The 26,762-nt window shown below is 36.7% G+C and overlaps 1 protein-coding gene across 1 annotated transcript in view; it reads right to left on the bottom strand.

Moving 5' to 3' along the window:
• The window catches only part of LOC148349607 (uncharacterized), a 96,211-nt gene that overhangs the window by 12,209 nt on the left and 57,240 nt on the right, over positions 1–26,762 (bottom strand). The window contains exon 6 of the mRNA XM_088321700.1: positions 22,983–23,064. Coding sequence (XP_088177826.1) covers positions 23,032–23,064 — 33 coding nt within the window. The 3' untranslated portion in view covers positions 22,983–23,031. The remainder of the gene's footprint in view (positions 1–22,982; positions 23,065–26,762) is intronic.

The following is a 26,762-nucleotide window of genomic DNA, read 5'->3' as shown; positions in this document are numbered from 1 at the left end:
AAGCATGCAGTGTGAGAATATATGTCTATATATTTTCATTGCACTACTGTTACGATGCACTATTCCTATAATGCATTTATAATTTAGGACATTTTCTAAGCACCACTTGGTTGATATTTTTCCATCCATATCCTGTCACTCTTTTATCTTATTTTTCTCTTTAAAGTCTTTATTACATGTTTACCCCCAGTGCTATGTTACACAACTTTGATATCGATCACAATAAAGTCATTTCAATTAAATTCATATTTATAGAGAGCTCTAAAAACAACAAGTAACACAAAGACACAATGACTCAAAGTGGAACTTTGTGAACAAATACACACTAAGAACAAAATCACTAAATATGTGTTCAATTTTCCCCAGGGCCATCACCATCCGAAACAAGAATGCAAAACTGTGAAAAGATATATATATATATATATATATATATATATATATATATATATATGTATATATATATATATATATATATATATATATATATATATATATATATATATATATCGGTAATGCAATTTCCTTTGACATGCTATTGTTGCTTCTAAATGTTTTTTTTTTGCACTACTTTTCATTGCACTGCTGTTACACGTGCACTATTCTTTCATTGCACTTATTATTATAACTTAACTTAACTTTTTGCAAAAAATTCTGCCTATTTATTCTTATTCTGCCATATCTAATCTCATTGCATATAATGTTTTCACGACATTCATATCAATGACAAAAGAGATAATTCTATTCAATTCATATTTATAGAAGGCTCAGAACAACAACAAGTGACACAAAGTCACGATGACTCAAAGTGGAATTTCGTGAACAAATGCACGCTCAGGAATTAACACAGAGTAAAAATCAAAACATATCACCGGTTAAATTTTCCCCAGGTTTCCGCCCTAAAAAAGCATCCAAAACTGTGAAAATATATTGGGAATATTTTGTTGTTGCTGCTAAATGTTATTCCACTCATTTTCATTGCACTACTGATATAGTCTCTAAGCACTACTTTGTTATAATTTTGGCTATTTTTCCTCTCAATTCACAATCACTACCTGTGGTGTGTCTTGAGCAAATGCAGCCTTTCAGCACCCATCTTTTTTGAGTAAGGGTTTGCTCCCCCACAAGAAACTGTTACCAGAAGCAGGAGAAGCCTCCGGATGTGACTCAGATACAGCACCTTCATCATCTGGTCACTGTTTTGTCACTGTTTAAGTGTCATCCTTCTCTTCAGAGATGAGTCGGACCTCAGCAATGACGGGGAGCGGCGTTTGTATAATGCTAGGTCCTAAATCACTGGGGGAAAACTATTTTGTTCCGAAGTTTTGAGGATCAGGTTGTACAATACGCATCTCATCATTTGTGGCTTTAATATTTTTGTCGAACAAAAAAACTTTGTGGTGATGACATGATCTCCTTTGCTTTTGTGACATATTAAAGGCACAGGCACATGCCGTTAATTCATGGACTTGATCAAATGTACCTTTTAATAAATATCTTCATCATATCCAATATTTTATGTAGCAGCAAAGGAAAATATATCAATAACGCCCATATGTAAAATTAAAACTGACACACCTAAAACATATATCCTCAAGATTGTTTTCTGTTATTAGTGTCAATAAATTTGTTCAAACCAAAAAAAAATCCTCATTACTGCATTTGTGCATAGTGTTTGCTTGTAATATATGTTATTATCTAGTAGGTACAATTATTACCACTGTATGAGCAATAAGGCATGGATGTAGTATTGCGTACTACGGTCGTAATAAAAACTGCTTACCTAGTGCTCAAATAAAAGAAAGACCATAGTAGTCTGAGTAGATATTTTTGCCTATTTATTCTGACAGTCTTTTATCTTATTTTTAAAATTTCGTTTTACTTCAGAAGTATTTTAGTTGCAGAAGGAGTATCTTATTACGGAAAAGTTATTTATTTCATTTATTTTTGTATTGTTAAAGGTTTTACGTACTGTTTACTTATTTACACTACATATCCATAACTTTGTGCAATGGAAGATTTTTCTGGTGACCGTGAGAGTTTGAGTGCAATTTCACCCGGAATAAATATAATACCCCAGTTGTGTATAGTTCTGATTCTAGATGAAGTTGTACTAAAGGTGAACACATGATACATATCAGACTCTACCAATAATGTTTTTGCTTTTTTGCTTATTGGAGTGCAACCGTAATCCTGTTGTAGATATACAATGATAATAAAGGTGATTCTGATTCGAATCTTTCTCTGCAAAGTCGTTAACCTGGGGTGCCATGTCCAAACTCGTTGCACACAATGTTTCACAACATTGGTATCAACGACAATAAAGACAATTCAAGAAATGAAACGACCGGCACTGGGATGAAGCATTTTCAGGCGACTCATCGGCAACCAAATGAGTAATACTGAGTCACTATCGCGGCCGGATTCACGGCCGACGCCGCAAAATACACTTTCAGTCAGAGAGTCGCCCGTGCTCCAGGAAACAGACACAAAATTGAGCTGGATTTTTGTTTTGTGGGGAATATATTTGGCCTGGATGCAAAAATATGGAATTTTATATTCAACACTAACCTGTGAGTAGCACTGATCTCTGCCTGTAAATGAAATAAACAATTAAGCTTTGTACAGTGCAGGGTGTTTTTAACCCTAACGTTGTATTAGTAATCGGAACCACTAACCCTTTGTCAATGTTGACACAGGTCTAACTAAGTCCTGACCAGCAGAAAGAAAGGAGTATCACTGAATATAATTAATACTACATCCTAACAATTGATATATGCATCCATAACCATGTATTCCAATTGTATCTGATTTTATGGCCACTGAGACACATCATGTCCCTCATTTTTAAGAATAAAATAACTTTGTTCAATCTTAATATATTAAATGTGATACCATAAAAAAATATCTTTTTTGGCTGTACAAGAACAGTATTAGAATCTAACTTTTTGAAAAACGTGGAACGTATAGAATACCAGTCAAAAGTTGCTTAGAGCTTCCCATTCAAACATGGCAAAGTTTGAAGGCTAATATATTTTTTGTAAACATTATTTCTAAGCTTCTCAATGTCAGTAATATAATTTCTATTTGTTTTGCTATTCATTTAAAAAAAAGTGACTTTTCATTGAAAACACACTTATGAATGGTAGTGTATATTTGTATTAATTATAGCTACATTGGTAGAATTTGACCAATATAGATTTGTTAGAAAAAAAAAAGCCTTTGTTTTTCAAAAAAACAACTTAGTTTAACGCCGGGTAAATTCTTTGGAAAAGCTGGGCCAAATTTTAAAAAAGAGAGACTTGTGGTGGTGGTCATAAGATGTAATTTGGCTGTGAGCTATTTACAGTAGCCACTGATCCAACTAACAATAAGCCGACCAAATAAATCTCCCCAAAAAGATTAAATGTGACTATAAACATAAAGCCGAAAAAGGCTTTTATCAAATATTTTATAATCAAAAGAAAATGTCTTTTTTAAATTATGATTCACAATATAAGACTCATTATCCATTTAGTATCATCGTAAACATGTAATTGAAAACAATGCGCCTCATGCATCAAGTTTACATTAAATTAGATGCCAAACATAATCAAAAACTTGACTAGACTGCATGTCAACTGTGTAAAAATGTGTCAAATCCAATCTTAAATGTGAATAAATAGCACCATTTTCGTCTTGTATTATTGTAAAAACAGAGTGTCCCAAAGATTGTACACAGACCTTGAAATTAAACATCTAATTCACCTTTTATCTATTTCAGATTTGATTTTTGGGTAAGAATGGCAGATACTAGGCTTACGTTCGTACTTTGTTTTCTTTCTGGAAATATTCTGGAAATGGGGAAGTTGAAGTGCAAATAGTTCCACACACAAATGCTCTAACGTGTCTCTGCACTTCAGCTATATTTTCTTTTTTTGGGCACAAGCTTAAGCCCATTAAATGCCATTCTTACACCTAAACCAAATCTAAAAGTCTGTTAGCTATTTAAACCCAAAGTGTGTGAAACACCCTAAATGTAATTCAAAATAATGAACTCCATACACAAAGTATATACGAAATTAGATTTTATCATTACATACAGCTTTCAAACAGAATGTACTTCTATGCGTAAAGACTGCATATGAAATGGGTAAAAACGTGTCAAATCCAGTGTAAATAAATAGCACCATTTTTTATTTTAGTGGTTATAAGATGTAATTTGGCAATGTACAGCAGCCGCTGACAAAATTAACAATGTTTCTTCCCCAAAATCCCAACAGTAACAAAAAACGATTATGTGTAACCATAAATGTCAAGCCAAAAAAGGCTTTTGCTAGCTGTTTTATAATCAAATGTCATTTTTAATTATGGTTCACAATAAAAGGATCATTATTCCGCTTGTATTATTTTAAATATGTCATTAAAGATAATGAACCTCATGCACATTGTAGTAAATTTGATGTGATCAGTACATTGAGCTTTTAAATATAACGTATTCAATCAAAAACTTGAATAGACTGCGTGTGAAATTTGTAAAAATGTGTCAATTCCAGTGTTTAATATGGATAAATAACACCATTTTTTATTTTAGTGGTTATAAGGTGTAATTTGGCTATTTACAACAGCCGCTGATCAAATTAACAGTGTTTTGTCCCAAAAATCCCAACAGTAACAAAAAATTATTATGTGTAGGAACAAATGTAAAGACCAAAAAAGGCTTTTGTCAATTATTTCATAATCAGAGGAAAATGTCATTTTCAACTGTGATTCACACTAAACAAATCACTATTTATCATATATTATTGTTCATATGTTATTAAATGTAATGAACCTGGTGCACAAAGTATATAGTAAATTAGATGTGATCATTACATTTAGATTTGAAATATAATGTATTTAATCAAAAACTTGTAAAGACCAAAAAAGGCTTTTGTCAATTATTTCATAGTCGAAGGAAATGTCATTTTCAGTTATGATTCACATAATAGGAATCATTATTGATCTTATATTACTGCTAAAATGTTATTAAATGCAACGAACCTCGTGCACAAAGTAGTAAATTAGATGTGATCATTACCTTTAGCTTTAAAATATAATGTATTCAATCAAAAACATGTATAGACTACATGTGAAATCTGTAAAAATGTGTCAAATCCAATGTTAGACGGAAATAAATAGCACTATTTTAAGTTTTAGGGGATGAAGAGATTCAAATAACAATGTTTCTTCCCATAAATCCAAACAGTAACAAAAAAAGATTATGTGTAACAATAAATGTGAAGCCCAAAAAGGCTTTTGTCAACTATTTCATAATCAGAGTCATTTCTAATCATGATTCACAATATAATAATAATTATTAATCTTGTATTATTTTGAATATGTTTTTAAAACGAATGAACATCATGCACATAGTAGTAAATTTGATGTGATCAGTACTTTCAGCTTTCAAACATAATGTATTCAAACAAGACTATATGTGAAATGTGTAAAAAATGTGTAAAATCGGAAATTAAATGCAAATAAGAAGCACAATTTTTAATTCTAGGAGACACAGAGATGCCTGTATAGTGGTAATAGGATGTAGTTGTGCCTATGATCAAATTTTCAGTAAGTTTCTTACCCCACAATCCCAACAATAACAAATAAATGTAAAACCAAATATTTCATAATCAAAGGAAGAGGCCATTTTTTATTAAGATTTACAGTACTCATTATTCATAATACAAGACTCATTATTCATCATGTATTATTGTCAATGTGTTATTAAAAAGCAAAAACAAATGAAACCCAGCAAAAAATGCATAGCATATATAAACTACCATTCAAAAGTTTGGGGTAACCAAGACAATTTTGAGTTTTTTTATTGATCAAAAGAGTTGCAAATTAAGTAGAAAGTATCGTGGAGATAATCGAGAAGGTTAGCAATAATGATTTTTATTAGAAAAATGGGTACATCCAATGTTCCCTTCTTTGTGTCTGAGCAATCCCAAAAAGTCTCAAAACATGTCCAAAACCTGAATCAAGTTACATTTTGCTGAGTTTCCGGCAATGCTAAATTGTTTTTCGGATTCTAATAAATAGACTCATGTACTATTGGAAAAGTTGTACAGCCCACAAATGTCAGTTGTTATTACAACAACTTTTGCATGAGAAACCCTTTTTTTAAATCTTTTTGTTACATGTTACTAACATTTTTGGGGATTTGTTGAGTCAGTTTCACAATACAGAGCTGTATTTAGTCACTCTTTTAGTGGGAATAAAATGTTGGCGAAAAGACTGACCTGATATATTTGGAAATTATTTGAAAATGATCAAAACAACCACAAAAAAACCTTTCTTTATTCTCTTCCTGTTTTTTTAAATCTTTTTCCCTGCTTTTTTTCTACTTATTTTCTTTTGTTTAAAAAAACTGTTTTTACTTTAATTGTTTCTCAAAATATTTATTTTTTCCGAGGTATTTACTTTTTTTCTTCTTGCTTTTCTTCATCTTTGGTCCTCTATTTTCTTTTATTTTTTTCTCCCTTTTCTATTTTCCTGAGATTTTTACTTCTTTCTCTTGCTTTTTCCATTTTTTTCTCTTTTTTTCCTGCCTTTTTTCTTTTCGATGTTATCGATTGTTCGATTTACTTTTTTTCTCTCTCTCTCTTGTAAGTTTTTATTCTGTGTTTCTCCTTTTTATCCTGGGGTAACATGTCTAATCTCATTGCAAACAATGTCTACTATGCTATTATCAATGACAATGTAGACTATTCAGTTCATTAAATTCAGGAATGTATATGTTGAAAAACTTGTATGGACTCTATTGTGACATACGAGTGAAATGTATAAAAATGTGTTTCAAATTCAAAACTAAATAAAAACATTATTTTTCACAATTACCAATGTGTTTGTAGCGGTTTTCATTTTTGTCAGTGGAGTTCCCCAATAATCCGAGTCATATGTTAGATTGTTGTGCTCCAAAAATGACATAAATATAATGTGTAGCTATAAAAGGGGAATATTAAACTAAAAATAAAGAAAACAGTGGTAAAAATAAAGTGGCCTGCAGCAAAATTATCAAATTTTATATGTATACCTAGGTGTGTCTGCTAGTAGCTTTGTGTGTGTGTGTGGGTAAAAAATTATATATGACATTGTGTAATATACATAATACAGTATGAGCATGTATAGCAAATCCATGTATATATATATATATATATATATATATATATATATATATATATATATATATATATATATATATATATATATATATATATATATATATATATATATATATATATATATATATATATATATATATATATATATATATATATATATATATATATATATATATATATATATATATATAAAAAAGCATCTCTACTTACAAGTAAGCCGGTAAAATCAGACGTTGTTGGATATTTTTTCAAGGCATAGAGGTAAATTAATATATTATATCCTAAATTTACATTATGTGCCACTCGTTTTTTGTTTAATGTGTGGTAATCTTATTTCACCATGTATTTGTTCATGTTCTGATGCTCTTTTATGATTATTATTTTATTTTTTGAAATCGTATATTTGCGAGGCTCAGAACGGATTAGCGCATTTACATTCAAATGCGTCTCTACTTACAAAGTTTTCAGGTTACAAATCATATTCGTAAGTAGAAGTAGCAATGTAATTAGTGATGGAAACAAACGACTTTCCGAGCAGGAATCATTATAAAGACAACAGCTCACACGACAGATCGGCCGTTCTTCACAACAAGGAGCTTAGGCAACTCATTGACCAAACACACCGAAAGGGCCACAGTTCACACCTAACATAACAGCACCGACAAGGAGACGCTGGGATTTGGCACAATGCAACCCCCTTAACATCCCCCATCCCCCCTGGAAGCAGGAAATTAAGAGTTTCACCATATCCAATCTGCTCGACAGAGCGAGTCACAAGGAAATATTTGACTTGAAACTGATGAGTCACGTGCAATAGCGTTAGCAAGCTATTTCCTCCATCGGTTCATGTGGGCTTTTTCCCAATGACCTCACCACTAAAGCATGGAGAGCCCACTCCTCAATGGAGAGTGTTTATCACGTTGGCCACAATCTATCCTGATCCCCAGCCTTTGAGGTCAGGGGACCACTGTGTAATCGGATTCTGTTTGCATCCAAAATGGCACCCAAAAGCAGGTACCCACATCATTCTTATAGGCAAGGGTTGGCCCCTGAGAACAGCTGAGGTGCCCGCGGACCTGGTCTGAAATGAGCTCAAAAGTGCTAGGTCATTATGATTTACTAGTCAAACAATTTGTTTTTCAGTGGTCGACGTGAGTCAATTTAACCCTACCTCCTACTTCTCTCTTAATTTCTTTCTTTCTTTCTCTGTCTGTCTGCCTGTCTGTCTGTCTGTCTGTCCGCCCGTCTGTCCGTTCTTCTTTCTTTCTTTCTTTCTTTCTTTCTTTCTTTCTTTCTTTCTTTCCTTCCGTCTTTCTTTCTTTCTTTGTCTGTCTTTCTCTCTTTCTTCTTGGCTCATTTTCTTTCTCTCTCTTTATTTCTCTCTCCTAGACTTTCTTTCTTCCCTTTCTTTCGTCCTCCCATTTTCTTGTTCTCTCATTGTCTCTTTCTCCCTTTTTCTTCTCTCTAAGTCTTTTTTAATTTCCTTTCTTTCATTCTCTCATTTTCTCATTCTCTTGTTCTTGTATTCTCTCTTTCTGTCATTCTCTCTCTAATTTTCTCTTACTTTCTATGTCTTTCTCTTTTATTCTCTTTATCTCTCTTTTTTTCTCTTTCTCTCTTTCTCTGGTTCTCTTGTTCTGTCGTTCTCCTATTCTCTCTCTCTCTCTCTCTCTCTCTCTTCCTCTCTCTTTGTCTCTATCTTTTCCCCTTTCTTTCCCTGTTTCTCTCTTTCTCTGGTTCTCTCTTTCTCTCGTGTATTTTCATTTATTTTTGTAGTATTGAAATTTATGGAATATTGTTCAAGTTTGATTTTTATAAGTAAATCGACTTCTTGACAAATCTGATCTACTTGTTTGGTTTTCTTTGGTAATTTTCAGATGACGGATGACATTAATGGAAATACTGTTCATTGAATCCGAAGATTTACAGCAATCGAGTCAAACATATGGCCAGCGGGGATGAATGATTAAATCTGTTCTGCCATACATTTCTGAGGATGTCCAAAAAAGTGAATCTCTTGGTCATTTCTTTCAAATGTTATGAACTGAATGCTCTCTCTGGCCGCAAGAGGGGACTTAAGGATATACTCTGCGCATTAGTAGACCCAGGCCAGTTTGTTTGATCTAATGTAGCTTAATTTTATTGTCCATGCCCAGCTAAAACTTTTATTTTGAAGATTCTTTATTTTTTCATAGCTCCCATTTGAGTTTTTATAGTGTGGTGAGTGGGTTCAGGTGTAAAACTGTATTAACTCAACTATTACAATAAACCAGTTGATGCATTCAATGTCAATCAGGAAACTATTTTCCCTTTGTTAAATCTGTTAATCTTAGAAACAAATTCCTTGTCATCCGTGATCAGAATATGTATGGTAGGGTACTTAAGTAGGCAAAATACTGAAAAACTATGGTAAATTGAATATTCTCAGTTGCTTTTATGCAGCCCGCCTGAGAACAGAGAGTCTGGATCGGTCTCAGAGCAAAACTGAGTTTGACATCCCTGGGTCACAGCATATACATTTTTTTTAGGTTTTTGAGTAGCACAGGAGGTTGAGACAGGTTAACCCAAGCAATGGATCAGTCCTTGCTTGACCCAAACGTGGGTCATTTCTGACCCAAGTGTTTCTAGAGAGTAACATAAGACCGTTGAGGAAGATATCGGCCGGCTTTTTAAAATAATGCTTTTCCAATCGGCCAACAACCTGACACCAGGCATGAAACAGGCGAGACCTCTCCCTTCCTTTTGTGTCTCACTCTGACACGCACCAAAGCTACAATTACATGGCCGTCATTGTTCACCCCTTCACACTCCGTCAATTGAGCTATCGAGTGCAGAAAGAGACCCCAAGTATGCCACAATACATCTCGCTGGCGCAGTTTTAGGGCCCCGACGGTGTAATAGATGAAGGGTCTCTCATGTGACTTCACCATATACCACTGCACTTTCAGCGTTGGGTAACCAGCCCGTTTTTGGGGGTGCTCAACCTGATTTAACCCAATCACCTCCAAAAAATGCTAGCATTTTTGAACTCTTTTCCTTACTAAACAACAGAAAATACTTGAGAAGCACTAATCTAAAGCAAAATGATTCCAGTTTTTGTTGTAACACAGTTGCTAAATTTAGTCATGACAGGCAACTTTTAATTACTGATTGATAAAACAAAATCGCACGCGTGCCTGGACCTACTGACTACGTTTTAGAAGTGCATATCAAACTTATCAGGCCCCTCTTCCCAGGGGTCTTTGTTCTTTCATAAGAATTTGAGACGTAAATACATCCTTACAGTAAGCTAAACTGCTAAACATGAACTCGGGAGCTGCCTTAAAATGTGACCAAAACATGAGTGGGACAAACAAATGCTGAATTATTATTTTGGGTATTTTAAAAAAGAGAATTCTTAAATTTCTGAGGGCTGTTTCACACTCCCGCATTCTAATGTGCCTTTAAATTACGGGTGGGCGGACCAATCCAAATATCGATATTATCGATACTAAGCAAGTACTTGAATCGTATCCTTGCTGTTACCCTGGGATCAATACTTTGCTCTTCCACCTTTCTCAAAGCTCCACTTATCAATGTAGATAGTGCAGCCCTTCTATCTCTCACCAAAAGCTAAAAATGACAATGACAAACAGGAAGTGCAGCGCAGCGTGAACTTTTTATCAATTACAGAAAAGGACAATGCCAGCTGTAATTTGTATGATAAATTGGTTTGCCACTGTGTCAACACCAACATTTTACCTAATGCTAACACTGCAGAGAGCATCAAGCATGTTACTGTTCTGAATAAAAACCTTTAAATCTGTGGTCGACAGGGCCATTGAAAGAGACAATTGACCTGTTATTTCTGACCTTTTTTTCAATATATTGTGCAATGGAAGATATTCCAGCTTTAGTTAAAATTGTTATATTTGTATTTTCATAACATTGCTGCCTTTTTTGGTTGGACTCTTATTCAAATTGCAATTGATTTGATTTAAAAATCGTTTAAAATAACAGGCAATCATTTTTTGGTTTTATTTTTCTCTCCGTTGCAAATAAAAATAAATAATAAAAACTTGTGATATGCAATATTCTCAATTATACAATGTACTCAATATTCATAAAGAAGTAACCTCCCCAAACATAATACCCTTTTAAAACCCACTAACTAAAAACAAAACGAAAACAATGTTTGACTCTTTTAGCTTTTGTTCTGAAACAGTTGTAACGGAAATATTTCAATTGTTTTATACTGTAAAGATGTTTTTATGATTTTAAAAAATAAAAACATTTATAGTGTGTAAAATATTTGTGCTGTGTTTATTGTAATCAAAAATGAATTCATAACGAGGGGGTATCTTTTTTCAACGATCCGGACATTTCTAAGAAAAAAAGTCTCGTATCGGATCGGTATTCATCGATATTACCAGGTATTTACTAGGATCAGATCGACACCAAAATTCCCAGTCCTGCCCACCTCTACTTTGAATGCTAAAGAAAATCTGGAGTGATCCAGCAAGGACTGGTGCAACTCCAGGGGATCCCTATCTCTGGGCCGGCCTCCTTGTGAGCAAGACTTCCTGCTGTGGCCCCCTAAAGGCAGCCGCCTTGTGAGGCAGGAACCGCCATCTGCAATTTCATTGTGCTGGTAATGATCTCCCGCCTAAAAGATGGACTCACATGGAAATGATTGCATTCTCATGGAGACGTGCAAGTGCCCCCACGCTTTGGCACACTACTTAATAGCGGCTCACCTTTTCAGGACTCGTCTTTTTCCTTTCTGCATGTCAATGGCAGTGATAGACTCACCTCGACGCAGAAGTCTCAAGGAATGGTTAAACACAATACACAAGACACATCAATTGAGACGGACGATTGACAGCGGTCAGTTGAAATGTACTGATAAAGAGATACATATATCTAGAGATATAGACATAGAGTTATGGAGATATGAATGGAGAGATAGAGCAGTTAGCCGCTCCCAGATTTTCACAAACGTAAAAAAACGGGCTAGCAATCCAGTGGATAGCATGTATCCCAGCATGCTCTTTGTGTCACCGTCAGAGTTCGGAGACGAGGAGATGGAAGGGTTTCTGGCAAGATGGCGCGGGGGAGGATTAAAATTAAAGTTTAAGACATTTTATCAAAATTCAATAAAATCTAGGAATGTGTGAAAAGGAATAACCCAGAAAAAGTGATATCGTTTATTATGATGTTGGCCTTGTGCATTTGGCGGGCAAAAGCAGACGTCATTTGAACAGTTTTTCAAAAAAGGCGAGGCAAAAAGGTAAAGGAATATTTTTATTATTTCCTAAATTCTTTGTTTTTTTGACCTTATGTTTTATGTTTATTTTGCGGTGATCTAATTTGAACATGTATTTGTTTCGTTTTCTGATGCTCTTTTCTGATTTATTAAAAATATACTGTACTTTTGCGGGGCTTGGAACGGATTAACGCATTTACATTCAAAATGCGTCTCTACTTACGAAGAGACAGTCAGACAGACAAGACTCAAAATTTAAATTAGAATTGGAATTGCCTGTATTTTCATTGATAACAATGCAGTTTGCATTGTTTACAACAATATTAGACATGGAACTCCATTATAAACACGTAATTAAGTCTTGAAAGAGTAAATACGGTAAGAATAATTACACAATTTATAGGCAAACATATTTACAGGGTACTGCTTGGAGACTGGCCCAAGTTGTACATGCATCAGAACAGTTCAATGGAAAATAGTGCAATAACATTGAGCAGCAACACCGTTCCAAAATAAGTCCATAAATAAGATCCGAATAGCTGTTTTTCTATACAAGATATGTTTAGATAGATGGTTGGATAGTACAGACAGAAACAGACATAATGAATCACAGCAGTCCAAAAGTCACCTTCATTGCAACATGCTTCCTCTAGAAAAAGTGACAATTCACCGCAGCTTTGTTTTAGAAAAGGAGAGGACAAGGACAGGATAGGGTAGGATAGGATAAGACAGGACAGAACAAGACAGGATAGAATAGAATAGAATAAAATAGAATAGAATAGGATAGAATAGAATAGGATAGGATAGAATAGGATAGGATAGGATAGGATAGAAGAGAAGAGGGGATTGATATCAATGTTGTGAAACATTGTATGAAATGAGATTAGACATGGCACTCTTGGCCAGAGGTTTCCAACCTTTTTCGAGCCAAGAGCTATTTTTTGGGTTTTAATTTGCGCAAAGGGCCCCCAATTTGATATAGATTTCTAAACCAACTTATCATGTTATTACTATGCTGTTACTATGTTATTACGATGATGCTTCCAAGTTATTAATGGAATAGGGTTAGATAGACAAAGTCAACCACTAAAACAATACTTTTACCATAAAATCAAAATGACCCAGCGCAGGTGAGCTATTTTCAGAACAGGTCCGCGGGCACCTCAGCGGTCCTTATGGGGCACCCTGGTGATTGCGAGCACCAGATAGGAGTCCCGTCATTTAACATGTAATAAAGATTTTGAAGAGAAAAAAAGATAAAATACCTTTAGGATAAATAGGCAAAACCAATAATTACAACATAGCGCTCACAAAACTGAGTCATGATAATAATGTAATAAAAGGAATATTGCATTGTAACAGTGCAATTAAAATAAGTGCAATAACATTGAACAGCAGCAGTCTATAAAACACCAATATAATTCACAAGGTATGCATTTTCAAAGTTTCATGTAATAGTAAATATTTTTTCACAGTTTCATTTAGCAACAAAAAAAGGCACAAGGTATGTTTTCAGTTTTGTGTGTCTGTTTAGGGTTGTGATGCCCCTGCCATGTTTGTCCAAGTTTTGAGGTACCTGCAGCGCCGACCAGAAAGCAACAGGTCAAAGAGGACGTTAAACATACATCCTGAAATTGTTTTCTTACAGATTTTAAGAATAAGGATTAAAAACATTTGAAATGATGATGACTTGATAGAACACCATTTTTTTTATTCATCGCTACAAGGCCGATACTTTCTTGATGTGGTTAAAAGGCAGACAAAACACACTAAAAGCCTGCGGCGTGTGACTGCTTCAGATGTTGATCAAAGCTGCGTTATTACTTTGGACTTTGCAGTACATGTCCTGACTTCTTGCAGAGGAGACACGTACATTAGTCACAGGATGCGAGTCGGATCAGACGCCGTGCGGAGAGCTCAGTCGGCACAACAGGCTCGCAGGGAGGAGGCCCTTGTAAATTTCATTCACCTCAACAATAAATTATCTCGATGACGATCGTATCAAGGTACTTCCCACCAGAGCTGGGTAGAGTAACCAAAGATTTTACTCACGTAAAAGTACTGTTGCTTCAGAATAATATGACTCGAGTCGAAGTAAAAAATAGTCATCCAAATAATTACTTCATGTGCGGTCCCTTCTCAAGGTTTTTTCATTTTTCTCATGCTGAGGTTTTTGAGTATTTCCTTGCCCTCGTGTAGGTTTTAGATCAATGGATTGTGTAATAACAGTCTGTAGTCCGTAATAGTCTGTGGTCTGTGCAGACCTTTGAGACTTCTTGTGATTAAGGGCTGTACAAATAAACATGACATGACTTAAAAATCAAAAAGTACTTGGTGAAAAACTAGTCAAGTACAGAGAAACTGTAGCAACGTCTTATTATTATTTTTTAAAATAACCACTCAATCAGGTCAGCAAATCATCAAAGTCCATCCACTCAACAATAAATGACTATGCTGTGTAATTGTAAGTCTGTGTACTCAGTTTGTTTGGATTAAAAAAGAAATGCTCACAAGTGCCACCTAGTGCTTGTTCTGGTCACCGGTCAAATAAAAAAAAAAAAATAAAGAAATAAATAAAAATAAATAAATAATGCGCCGTAGCAGAGACAAGACAGACAGATGCTTACTTAAGTGGAGGGGATTTAAGTAACGCCTTCAATGTAACCTAATTCAGCGGACTAAGAGTACACTTTCCTCTTCACTAATCAACTCAGGGGAAAGGAAAAAGTATAGTGATTTAAAAATACTCCTAGAAGTACAAACTGTCCCAAAACTTACTGAAGGATATGTAATGGACTAAATGTAACCGACCACCTTTGCTGCCGCCCAGTGTTGGGACCAACGTGTTACACAGGAATACGGTCCTGGAACAATTGCTTTACTCTGTAATAAGTACTGTAATGTGTTATTGATAAAAGGTCGTAACCCTACTGTCGTTACGACATGATGCGTTCTTCCGCTACTTTTTAAATGCGCATTACGACTTCCAATGTCCTCTGACTGCTGAACAATACTGCATCGTCTACGTTGTCACATCCAACTTACGATCCACCAGCAACATTACCGTATTTAAAGGGTGGACATGTTTATATCCACCTAAAAAGTACCACTTGATCAATTTATGGTGGTGCCATCTCAAGCATATAGAACGCAGAAATTCTACTCATGGAGATATTCCCCGACCGTATATATTCACATTCAATTCAAATTTACAACTATAGAATATAAGACTGAAATTAGGGAATCAGCTTATATTTGCAAATTTGGTTGTGTGCCACTACTCAACCGGAGGCAAGTGGTAGACAGAAAAAGTGGGGCATGGCTTATACAGGAACAACGAAACAACATGAAATAAATGGGCCAATCAGCACAGAATATACGGTCAAGTATGCTTAATTTTGGACTTATGTAGAATCAATTTAAAAAAAAAAGACACTATCCACAGAGAAAGCAAGAAAACATCTTGGAGAGTACCAAGAAATGGAGAAAGAAATCTTGTGTTCTTGTGTTGAAGCCCAGAAACATAATGGTTATGGAGTGTCTCAACTCGGTGTTGCTTAGCCAGCTCTCAAGATTGTACAATAATGCAAGAAATATCAAGGCTTTATTGCTTCCACAGGATGGTGTGCACAATTTCTTCTATTTCTTTAATTATTTGTCATTTTAAAAGCATATGAAGGGAGTTCTATGTGAGTATACAGTGGGACCTCGGTTATCGCGGTTAATGGGGACCAAAACCACCCGCGATAAGTGAAAATCCGCGAAGTAGCTGCGCACCTCAAAAAAAAAAATAAAATAAAAAAAATAAATAAATATATAATTTTATTATTATATTTTAGACCCGGTTAATGGGGACCAAAACCACCCGCGAAAAGTGAAAATCTGCGAAATAGCGACGCCCCTTCAAAAATGTTTTAGATAATCTCGGATAACTGAGTTACTTTTTAAATGAAGCAACTACTAACTGTAGCTAATTACTTTCGCCGACTAGGGATTATTGGACAATTACATTACGTTTACTACACAGGACTTTTTTAAAAATACCTGTTTTTGTTAAGAATGCTGACATAAACATCAAAGTTCCCTTTATCAATAATCTTGAATGAATAAAAATGTTTCATATGATGTCTGCAGGGGTGAAAAAAACAGCTTTTTCCCACTAGACTACTTTTGGAGATAAAAATGAACATCACACTAAAATGAATAAACAAAAAAAGTATTATTTAGGGATTGCCATGTACCAATCCCAATAATATCTCATGCCTATACTATTTGTGTAAGATATTAGTATTTGTGATCACAACTAATATCAGTTGTGTGAATGTATTTTGGCGCTTTGTCACCAAATTCCTCCATTCCTCCGTGACACCGAGGATAACAGCGAGCTGCCCTTTTCCAAGACGCATGCCATCTAAATACAAAACACCGTGTTGATGTCTGAAAACATTTATAAAGCCCTTCTGGAAGATAAATTAGTTGATGTTTTCGCCAACGTTATTCTTATAATACATAAACTGAGCAAAACCAGGGATTTGATGGCAATATACTCAATATTTATTACGTACCCCTAAAATGTAAACCTTTCCCCCAGAAATCAAGTCCTTCTATTTTTTACATCCAAATTGAACAGCAGTGGAAGTTGTCTATTAAAACGCTACACTTCTCTTTCCATATCATAGGAGTTATTTTCAGGTCACTGGACTGTCCTTTAATCCTTGTGGAACAATGATAAGTGAATGCAATTTGGTCCGTCAACGAGGCAATAACAGGCCTGTGTTGCAGTCTGTCACTGTTCTCCTCAGTAAGGTTGCCCTGGGGGCTGTCGTCTAAGAAATATAGGGATCACATTTCATGTGACCTAGCCCACATTTGCATTTTCTTTCGGTACAGTAGTAAATATGTGCTAAATTTCATAATCACTTCAGGACGTTTTCAATTAGGTACATTCTGTAATTGGGAATTAACAGTAATTATTGTATTTAAAGGACTCTAGGGCGCACCTGATTGTAAGGCACACCCTTAAAATATTCCTGAATGAGATATTTTTTCACACTGAGTATAAGGCCGATGACACCAAAACTACAGAAAGAGCAAGGGTTGCTATAACAAAAATAGAATAAGATTATAGTACATAACTATTTGTAAATCTGGTTTCAGAACTAAAATAACTTTCATTCATTTCACAAATTTTTAAGGTATGCGAAAGCTTTCCATTGTAACTATGCATTTCTGATGCTATTTACTGTATTTCCGGTCAATAAGCTTCTATTGGATAATAAGATGCACTCTTGAAATTCAGGCAATTTTTTGGTTTTCTGTGTGCGCCTTACGGTCCAGATTTTTTTTAATTTGAATTTGAAAATAAAGTCAAGAATATCACGGTTGCCATGGCGCCCAATTGGCCCCTGCTGTGTGGCGCCAGCTTCTGTCACAGTAGCCAGAGCGCCCAATTGGCCCTGCCCATGGACACCAGCTGAAACCCATTGACAGATTTCTTTTGTCATTACTTAAACGCTGTCCTGTGAGTCGCTTTTCGTCGGAGCGTCTGCAAAACTCGTTACGCCCTGAGAATCTCCGTTTTCCCTGTGTTTTTGGTCTCGTTTTGCCAAGCCGTGTAAACCTCCGTTTTTTTCCTGTGTTTTTGCTCCTGTTTTGCTCTCGCTGTTTGATTTTGACCACTCCTTTCTCTTCTCCCCAATAACCTGTGAGTAACGTTACACGAATGGGTTCTGCTTCCAGTTTCCTGTCCTGGTACCTGACAAAGAATCCCCAAAATATAAGAGTCTCAAAAAGTTCTCGAAACAAACGCAACTGCTGGAAAGCAAGAGTTCCTGGTTTTGTCTTTGTGGTTGTAAGGAAGGTGGAATTTCATTATGCAATATGTTCAAGGCGCTTTTGGCCACCCTCTGATACACGCTAAGGGGTGAAATCTGAATGCCATTCGGGGGGGCATTGATAAGATGAGTCGCAGGTAAAGAGAAAGAGCGGCCTTATCAAAGAGGTGCCGCATGGTTGAAAAGATGGGTTAAAGAGTGAAACTTCCCGTAGTGCTAAGCAGGAAGTGAGTCAGAGAGGAATTGCTCATAACCAATCAACTGTCATTATAAACATGGCAGTTTGTTTTTTTTGGGTTACAGATCACATTGGTTGATTCATAAACATTGCGCTTTTTTTACACAGGGATTCAAATTATGTGTGGCAACATCTAGTCAGTTGACATTGGTCTACTCCAGAGGGCCATCCTTTTTCCAGCAGAACTTATTTTTGCTACTTAATAGTTTCTAAGTAAAAACATTTCTAAAATAATAACTTGTATTACTTACTATGTTGTTACTATTGTAAGGATGAAGCCACCCCGGCCAACTCCACCCGCTACCATTTTATTTTCCTTCTGGACTGACCAATCATTATCTGCTTCAAAGAACTGAAAAATTGATCATTTAAAGCTAAAGTTGAAATATGTTTAGGGTATTGCTTTCTTCATGATTAATGCTAGTAACAATATGAGGCTATTTCGAATTAATTCAGGTGGAAAACCGGGAGCACTACCGGCTGGCGGAATCAGTAACCACCCAATTAGATTCTGAACCAAATAATATGATTTAAAGCTTTTACACTCATCACTTTTTACACTATGTTACAAGGGGAAAAAATACATTTTTTCGTTTGTTTGAGGAGTACCTGTAGCAGTAAGATGGCCGACAATGATGTCAGCTCCATCTAAGTGAGGCTAATGTTGTGGCAAATAAATTTCTCTACCTATGAGTATTTTAAACCATGAACGTGCATTTCCTAGTTCATGAATATCTGTTTTTTTTTAATGAATTATATTTTTTCCACTAAGAGGCTCTTAATAATACTCACTGTCCCTGTAGACTTTTATATTAAGGCTGGAGCCTAAAACTATCCCCGGCGAGTTTGAGCACTAGACCATCAGTGGTACAGATAACATTTAAAAAGGCATTGGAGGTTATCGCTTCGTAACACTATCTTTACAGTATTTTTACTTCTTTACTCGTTTGTCAATAATCTCTCAGCATATTGTATTATGTATGCGTACTTAAAAGAGCTTGGATAAGTGAAGGGACCTTTTAGAATGCACTATGCATATCAGTGTTGTGGCACCGTAAAATAGTGTGATAACGAGAGAAAGTTTAATGCTTTTTCGTATGTCATTTGTATCACTGGTGGTCCGGTTGTTGTAACGTGCCGGCGCTCCCACTACTTGGGTTTAATTCCCGTTGAATACAATGCTTTGCGATTTATGTCAGCAATGTTTATCAATTCGACCAAACAGTTCTCAGATACGGTAACACCGTAAAACATTGTATCTAGGAAAAAAAGGAAAACAGAATGGCTATGAATCTAGATTACAAAGCCATGTCAGATGACCATCAAAGCAAAAAAGACGACAGTAAGATGAATCACGGCGATCCAAAAATCGTTTTCACTGCCAAATTCTTCCTTTAGAAAAACATTAGGATTAGGAAATTTCAAATTCAGGAGATGGGTTTCCAACCTTTTTCAAGCGTAGAGCTACTTTTGGTTACGAATTAGAGCAAAGGGTTTATATGAATTTCTAAAATAGCAATTTAGCTAGAAGGTTTGCTAAATAGTTAAAATGTAGCTGCATAGTTAGCTAAGAATATAAACAGGTAAAAAACTAAAAGGGAGCTAAATAGCTAGCTAAAAGGATAAAAAGACAACTAAGTAGCCAGATGGAGAGCTAAAAAGCTTGATAGCTAGATAGAAAGCAGGCCACATTTTAGCTTGAAAACTAGCGCAAAAATTAAAAAGTTAGCTAGATAGCTTGCTAAAGAGCTAAAAATGTAGGAAGATAGCCAGCTACAAAGTTTAAAAGGTAGCCAGATAGCTAGCTTTAAAAAAAAAACCTGCACATTTTTGGCTCATTTGCTTAATAAAACCCATGAATTTGAGTATAGTTTGTTGTATTGCCTGTAAAATAAATCAATTAAATGATGAGTAAATAAATGTGTTTAATAAATTATTAAACTGTAATTTGATTCTCTTAATTAATTACTTAAAAAGAATGATCAATACTTGAATAGATTTTTTCATGAAGCCCATGATATTGGAATATATCGATTTAAATTTATAAAACCATTTATCATGTTATTACTATGTTATTACCAGGTCAATTCTTAAAAATAGTCGAGTCAGTCAACCAATAAAACGCCATTTGAGTAGAAAATCACAATGACCCAATGACGATGATGTTTTCCAGCCTGACAGGCAAAAGTCCAAACGCTAACATGGCTAACATGAATGAGTCATCATACTTTGACCAAATCCCAAAGAATTGACACGGTAAATTTTATACTACAAAGATAACACAACATTACTCATGTGTGAGTCACCCTGTGTCAAAAAATGCTTCCAAGCCGCTAGAATTTCTTTAAGGTACAGTTAATACGGGTGAGGCAGCTTTACCCTTTCTTGTATTTCCATTGAAACGAGTTTACTTTCACGTGAATAAATAGGGTCACGGACAGGCTACTGGTTGGATATATATTTGTGAAATATTAACTATTACAATAATCCCTCGGTTATTGCGGTTTATGGGGACCAAAACCACTCGCGAAAAGTGAAAATCCGCGAAGTAGCGACGCTCCTTCAAAAATGCTAAAAAATATATATATATATTTTCGCGGGTTCAGAGCTTCGCAGGTCTAAATGGTAATAATAAAATGATTAAAAAATAATAATAATTACGAATTAGAGCAAAAGGTTGACATGAATTTCTAAAATAGCAATTTAGCTAGATGGCTTGCTAAATAGTTCAAATGTAGCTGCAAATGTAGCATTTTAAAATATCTCTTTTCCTTCATAAAGGAAATGATAGGTTTAACACTACATAAAAAGAAAAATAAAACAAATGTAAATAATGCAACTGTCTTAAGATGGGTTAGTCCATTAGATTCCGAGCACCGCTCTTTTTAGGCTCTGCTAGTGTCATTTGTTCCTTATCAACGTAGTCTGTGGAAGACCCGGTGTATTATGGTGAGAGTATGTTATACAGTGGCTATATCGAAATTCATATCAACCCTTTGCTCTAATTCGTAAAAATATCTATATATTTTAAAAATTATTTTATTTTATTATTATTATTTAGACCTCCGAAGCTCTGAACCCGCGAACGTGGAACCACGAAGTAGCGATACCCCTTCAAAAATGCTTAAAAAAAATTAAAAAATGTAAAAAAAATATTTTATTTTATTATCATTATTTTTTATACCCGCGAAGCTCTGAACCCGCGAACGTGGAACCGCGAAGTAGCGAAGTCCCACAGTACTGATAAGTTTACTCTGTTTTATTATTGGGCAAATACAAAGGAGAAATAGGATACTAATTGCTTGGCTGGCAACCAGTTCAGGGTGTCCCCTGCCCACTGCCTGGAGATGGCTGGGATGGGCTCCAGCCCCCCCGCGACCCTAATGAGGATAAGCGGTGCGGCTAATGAGATGAGATGAGATTATGCACTGTTGTTTTGACTATTATATCATTGTTGCTATTGGCCAATCATGTTGATGTTCTTTGATTCCCTTGGGGTTGATCTGTTGTTTTGTAACTTTTAATTAAATAAAAAAAGGGAACACAGGGGAGGGATATGGCACAGGGTGGAATTCTCTTATCTGATCACCCCTCTCCCAGTCTTCCTTGCAAGTTTCAAATCCATTGACGTCTTCTCTCCTTATTTTGAAGGTATACTAGAGTTTAAAGTTTTGTTCTAACTATATTTTAGTGTTAGTAGGTTCATATAATTATTTCAACAGAAAATAATTGTCATGTTTACCAATGGGAATCACCTGTGCCCGCTCTTTTGGCGCCAACCGCTGTGGGCTACGATTGGCTCCCTGTCCCTACTTAAACCCAGTCCTGTCAATCCTCTGTTGTCAGTCCGTCTGTGGACCTCTGTATATACAAGGCAAGCCTTTTTCATTCCTGACTCACGCCTGTCCCGTTTTTGCTCCTGTTTGTCTCCGGCTACGAACTGTTTTGTTCCCGACCACGTCTACACCCCCGTCCCGGCTTACGACCCATTTTTGTTTCGGACTACGTCTACTCTCCCGTCCTGGCTAACGACTTGTTTCCCGACCCAGACGACGCTTTGCTCTCCCAGTCCCAGCTACCGACCAGTTTTTACGTTCTTGACACCACCATTGCTCGCTACGGAAGATCCACTTCCATGTTCGGATCACAGTCCAAGTCCGAGAGCGACTTGCTTCCCGCGTCCAGCTAACACCGGATCGTAGGCGCAGCCCTTTGTCTTTCTTTCAATAAAACCTGTGGTAAATGTTACACAATTGGGTCCTGTTTCCGTTCTGGTCCTGACAAGAATAGAAAAAAATAGAATAGAATAGAATAGAATAGAATAAAACATATTGCATATAACTTTTCAATTTTTTTATATTCAAATTTCCCTAAAAAACACAATGAGCTATTGACATAACTGACCCCTGCTTTAATGTGACACCTTTTGGATGTCGCTGCATTTTAAAGTGCAACCGAAAACAAGTGCTCCAAAACACAAGGGAGAATACCAAAATATCAAATCAATCCAAAACCTCACTTACCCCCCATTAAATGCTTTCTGTGTTTACGTCCACCATGGTGTGTTGATTTTCATGCTACGCGAAGAACATGGAATCCAAGCAGCTGCCGGGAGAGAATTGAAGATTAATGAATGGATGATTCGTGGAAGTGGAAGAAGCTGCAAATCGATCTGCGACAAGTTTTTATCTGTGTGTCTTACTTTGTAATCAATACTTAAATAAACTAAAACGGAATTTAGTTTTTCTCCGGCTGTATTTTTAAATCCGGACACTTGTATGCCTGTCTGTGTTGTTGTAAGGCGGCCTCAGCAGAGGGCACCTGCGTCCTATAGTGCGGTGCGCCTTGTGTATGTGTTAAGTACAGAAATAGAACCAGCTGCGTAGATTGCGCCTGTCAACACCCTATGGTCGTGAAAATAGGTTACCTATACTCCTGAATCACAATGATACACAAAATACTGCTTAAGTCTTGGCTGCGAAGAATCAAGGAAAGATCTAAGGAAAAGGTCACACCGAGGCATTCTTTATTTCTTATTTTTTTAGCACGCCCCAAGAAAGTCCATGTGAAATCCTACCTTGAGAGATAAAACAGAGACTGGGCCTCTTCTAAAAAAAAAAACAACAACCTCAAGACCGTCTTATCCCGATGATGCAGACAGAAAAAATGTAGTAAAGCAAATCTGTGGTAAAGTCCCAGTCATCCATAACCAGCACATAACGAGACAAAGATTTTTTCAAACATCGAGAATTACTCATGATAACGCGACGGGTCATTTTACAGCACCTTCTAGGCAAAACTATGTTGACTTTATAGATGGGTTTGTACGCCTTTTTCATGGCTAAATTTAAGCACTTTTTAAGGAATTTCCAAGCCAATTTTCCTCTTTTTTCCAGGACTGTTAAAAGAAGAAATCCAGCTGCGATCAAAAGAACAAGAGCCAAAACCTTAGTTATAAACCCAAACCTTTTTTTGGAACCGTAAAATCGGTTTAAAACCCTAACTTGCAGGCCAAACCCTACAACTTTATCAACCCTATCTGTAACCCTAGCCCTAACCCTGTTTCAATTTGTAGCCCTAGCTCTAAACCCGTTTTGGAACTCCACATTCAGTTTAGAACCCGAACATGAAACTCAAACCCTAGTGCCTAGCCCTAACCCTGTTTCAAATTGTAACCCTAGCTCTAAACCTATTTTGGAACCCTACATTCAGTTTAGAACCCTAACATAAACTTAAATCCTAGTTCCTAGCCCTAACTCTGTTTAAAATTGTAACCCTAGCTCTAAACCTGTTCTGGAACCTTACATTCAGTTGAGAACCTTAACATGAAACTGAAACCCCAGTTCCTAGCCAGAACCCCTTTTCAAATTGGTTCTAAATCTTTTCTATAATCCTACATTCAGTTTAGAACCCTAACGTAAACTTAAATCCTAGTTCCTAGCCCTAACACTGTTTCAAATTGTAACCCTAGCTCGAAATCTGTTCTGGAATCCTACATTCCGTTTAGAACCCCAACATTAAGCTCAAACCCTAGTTTCTAGCATTAACCCGGTTTGAAGCCGTAAACCTAGCTTTAAACCTATTCTGGAATCCCACATTCAGTTTAGAACCCTAACATGAAACTAAAACCCTAGTTCCTAGCCCTAACTCTGTTTAAAATTATAACCCTAGCTCTAAACCTGTTCTGGAACCTTACATTGAGTTGAGAACCATAAAATGAAACTCAAACCCCAGTTCCTAGCCCTAACCCCCTTTTCAAATTGTAACCCTAGCCCTAAATCTTTTCTGTAATCCTACATTCAGTTTAGAACCCTAACATGGAGCTCAAACCAAAGTTTCTAACCCTAAACCTACACCTAACCCTTGCTGTAAACCGTAGCGCCAACCCTATTTCAAAACCCTAAATTTAGTTTAATACCCAAATAAGGACCTCAAACGCTAGATTCTAACCCTATCGCCAATCCTAGTTTAGAACCCCAAAAAGCACAAACCCAAGCTCCCAACCAGAGCCCATCACCTAACCTAAGGGGCCGGTCACACAGACATTTGCGGCTGAATCACGGCTATAATTTTGCGGTTTTTTTTGCCCGTGGTTGCCCGCGATGGAAAATGCGCAAAATTGGCCAACCCGCTGTTCATCGGTGGTATGCCCGCAAAACACGCCGGCGACTGTTCCGCTTCCTCATCGCGTCATTTCTGCGTCATTTTCTCGTGTGGACCACGGGTATAAAAGCTCCCGAGCCGGTGTTGTGCCCAAATCCGACTCCTACGCAACACCCCCCACCCCCCACCGCCTCGCGTGCATTGACGTTGGTGACTTTTTCATCCGCGTTAACAAACGCATTTTGTAGAATACGATCGCACTTTATTGTTTAAATAAACGCGTTATATTGACTAGGATCTCCCAGTTGTTATAATTAGCTCGCTTTATAGTTTTAGTAAGCGTTTTATATCGAATACGATCGCTTTCGTTGGAAGCGCAGCAGAATGCGCGTTCACACGAGGGGGGGAGGATTTACCGTTCGATTACGTTCACAACAAAAACAAAGACGGAATGGTTTAAGTTGTATTACATTTCCAACAAATGCAAGACGAAGTGGTTTTTGTTATATGTTCGCCATTACATTCCCTAAAAGTGAGATAAAACGAGGTAAAAGTGGTTGTAGTAGCGAGGGGATACAAATCTCGGCACCGGGCTGTAGAAATCATAACCGCACAAGACACAGTCCCGTGAAGATCAAGATTTCAAGCTATGGCATCATTTTTATTTTATTATCTTGAAAAGAAATGTCAAGAAATAAAAATGGATTAAGACGAGGTCACTACGCTGACGGGGATCCATGTTCACCCCCTTGACGTCTCGAGCACAACTGACGTGTGCTCGGCATTCGCGCTGTTTATACGCGGTGAAAGGCGTTTGACCGTCACACGCGTAACACGCTAATTTCACGTAATAACACCGCGATACAGGCGCAGAACATGCTATTACCATGCTCCACCCACGATTACCCGCTGAAATTTCCCATCCTACCCATGTGTAACCACGCCCTAGCCGCGGCCAAAGCACGTCGTTCCGCGTCATTTCCGCGTCATTACCTCGTGTTGACCACGTGTGCGGCACGCGGTTTAACACGTGCTCAAACTTTTGTGCAGCTCAAAAGTTTTGAGCGCGGCCAACCACGTGAAAATTTCCGACCGCGAGTAAAGCACTGCTCTATCTCGTCTATATGGCGGTCTCTAAACGTCCAACAGCGCCCAACAGCGTCTGCTTCACGGTCAGAAATTTCTGGCCGTGATTCAGCCTCAATACGCTCGTGAAAGGCTGTGTACCCGCACTCTGAAAAATTGAGCAGCACAAAACTAATTCGCGCTGCCACCCGCGCGCGAAATTCCGACCTCGTGTTGAGCACAGCTGTATCTCGTCTGAATGGCGATCTCAATGCGTCCAATAGCGTCCGCCTCAAAGGCAGAAATTTCTGGCCGTGATTCAGCCGCAAATGTCTGTGTGACCGGCCCCTAAGTAACATGGCAAGAGTTTCAAACATTTACAAGCACTTCACCTAAACGTCAACTACTTTTCAAACCTTGAAAACATAAAATTTTCAAGGATTTCAAGCACCTGTACGAACCCTGTTATCAGTGTTTGGTTGAAAAAATGTGACGATGAACTATAGCCATTCTTGGATGTTTAGTTTTATGTTGAGGCTAAAAAACGGGTATCACACACTTTTCATCCCTCTCTTTCTTTCTCTTCAATCTATTAGTCCATGAGAGTTTTTTTTCCCCTAACATTTGGCCTCCGG

Source organism: Urocampus carinirostris, chromosome 17 (genome assembly GCF_059441175.1).
Source record: "Urocampus carinirostris isolate Australia breed hairy pipefish chromosome 17, RoL_Ucar_1.0, whole genome shotgun sequence".
Taxonomy (NCBI): Eukaryota; Metazoa; Chordata; class Actinopteri; order Syngnathiformes; family Syngnathidae; genus Urocampus; species Urocampus carinirostris.
Note: the sequence above shows the minus strand (reverse complement) of the source record. Positions and strands in the feature narration are given on the sequence as shown.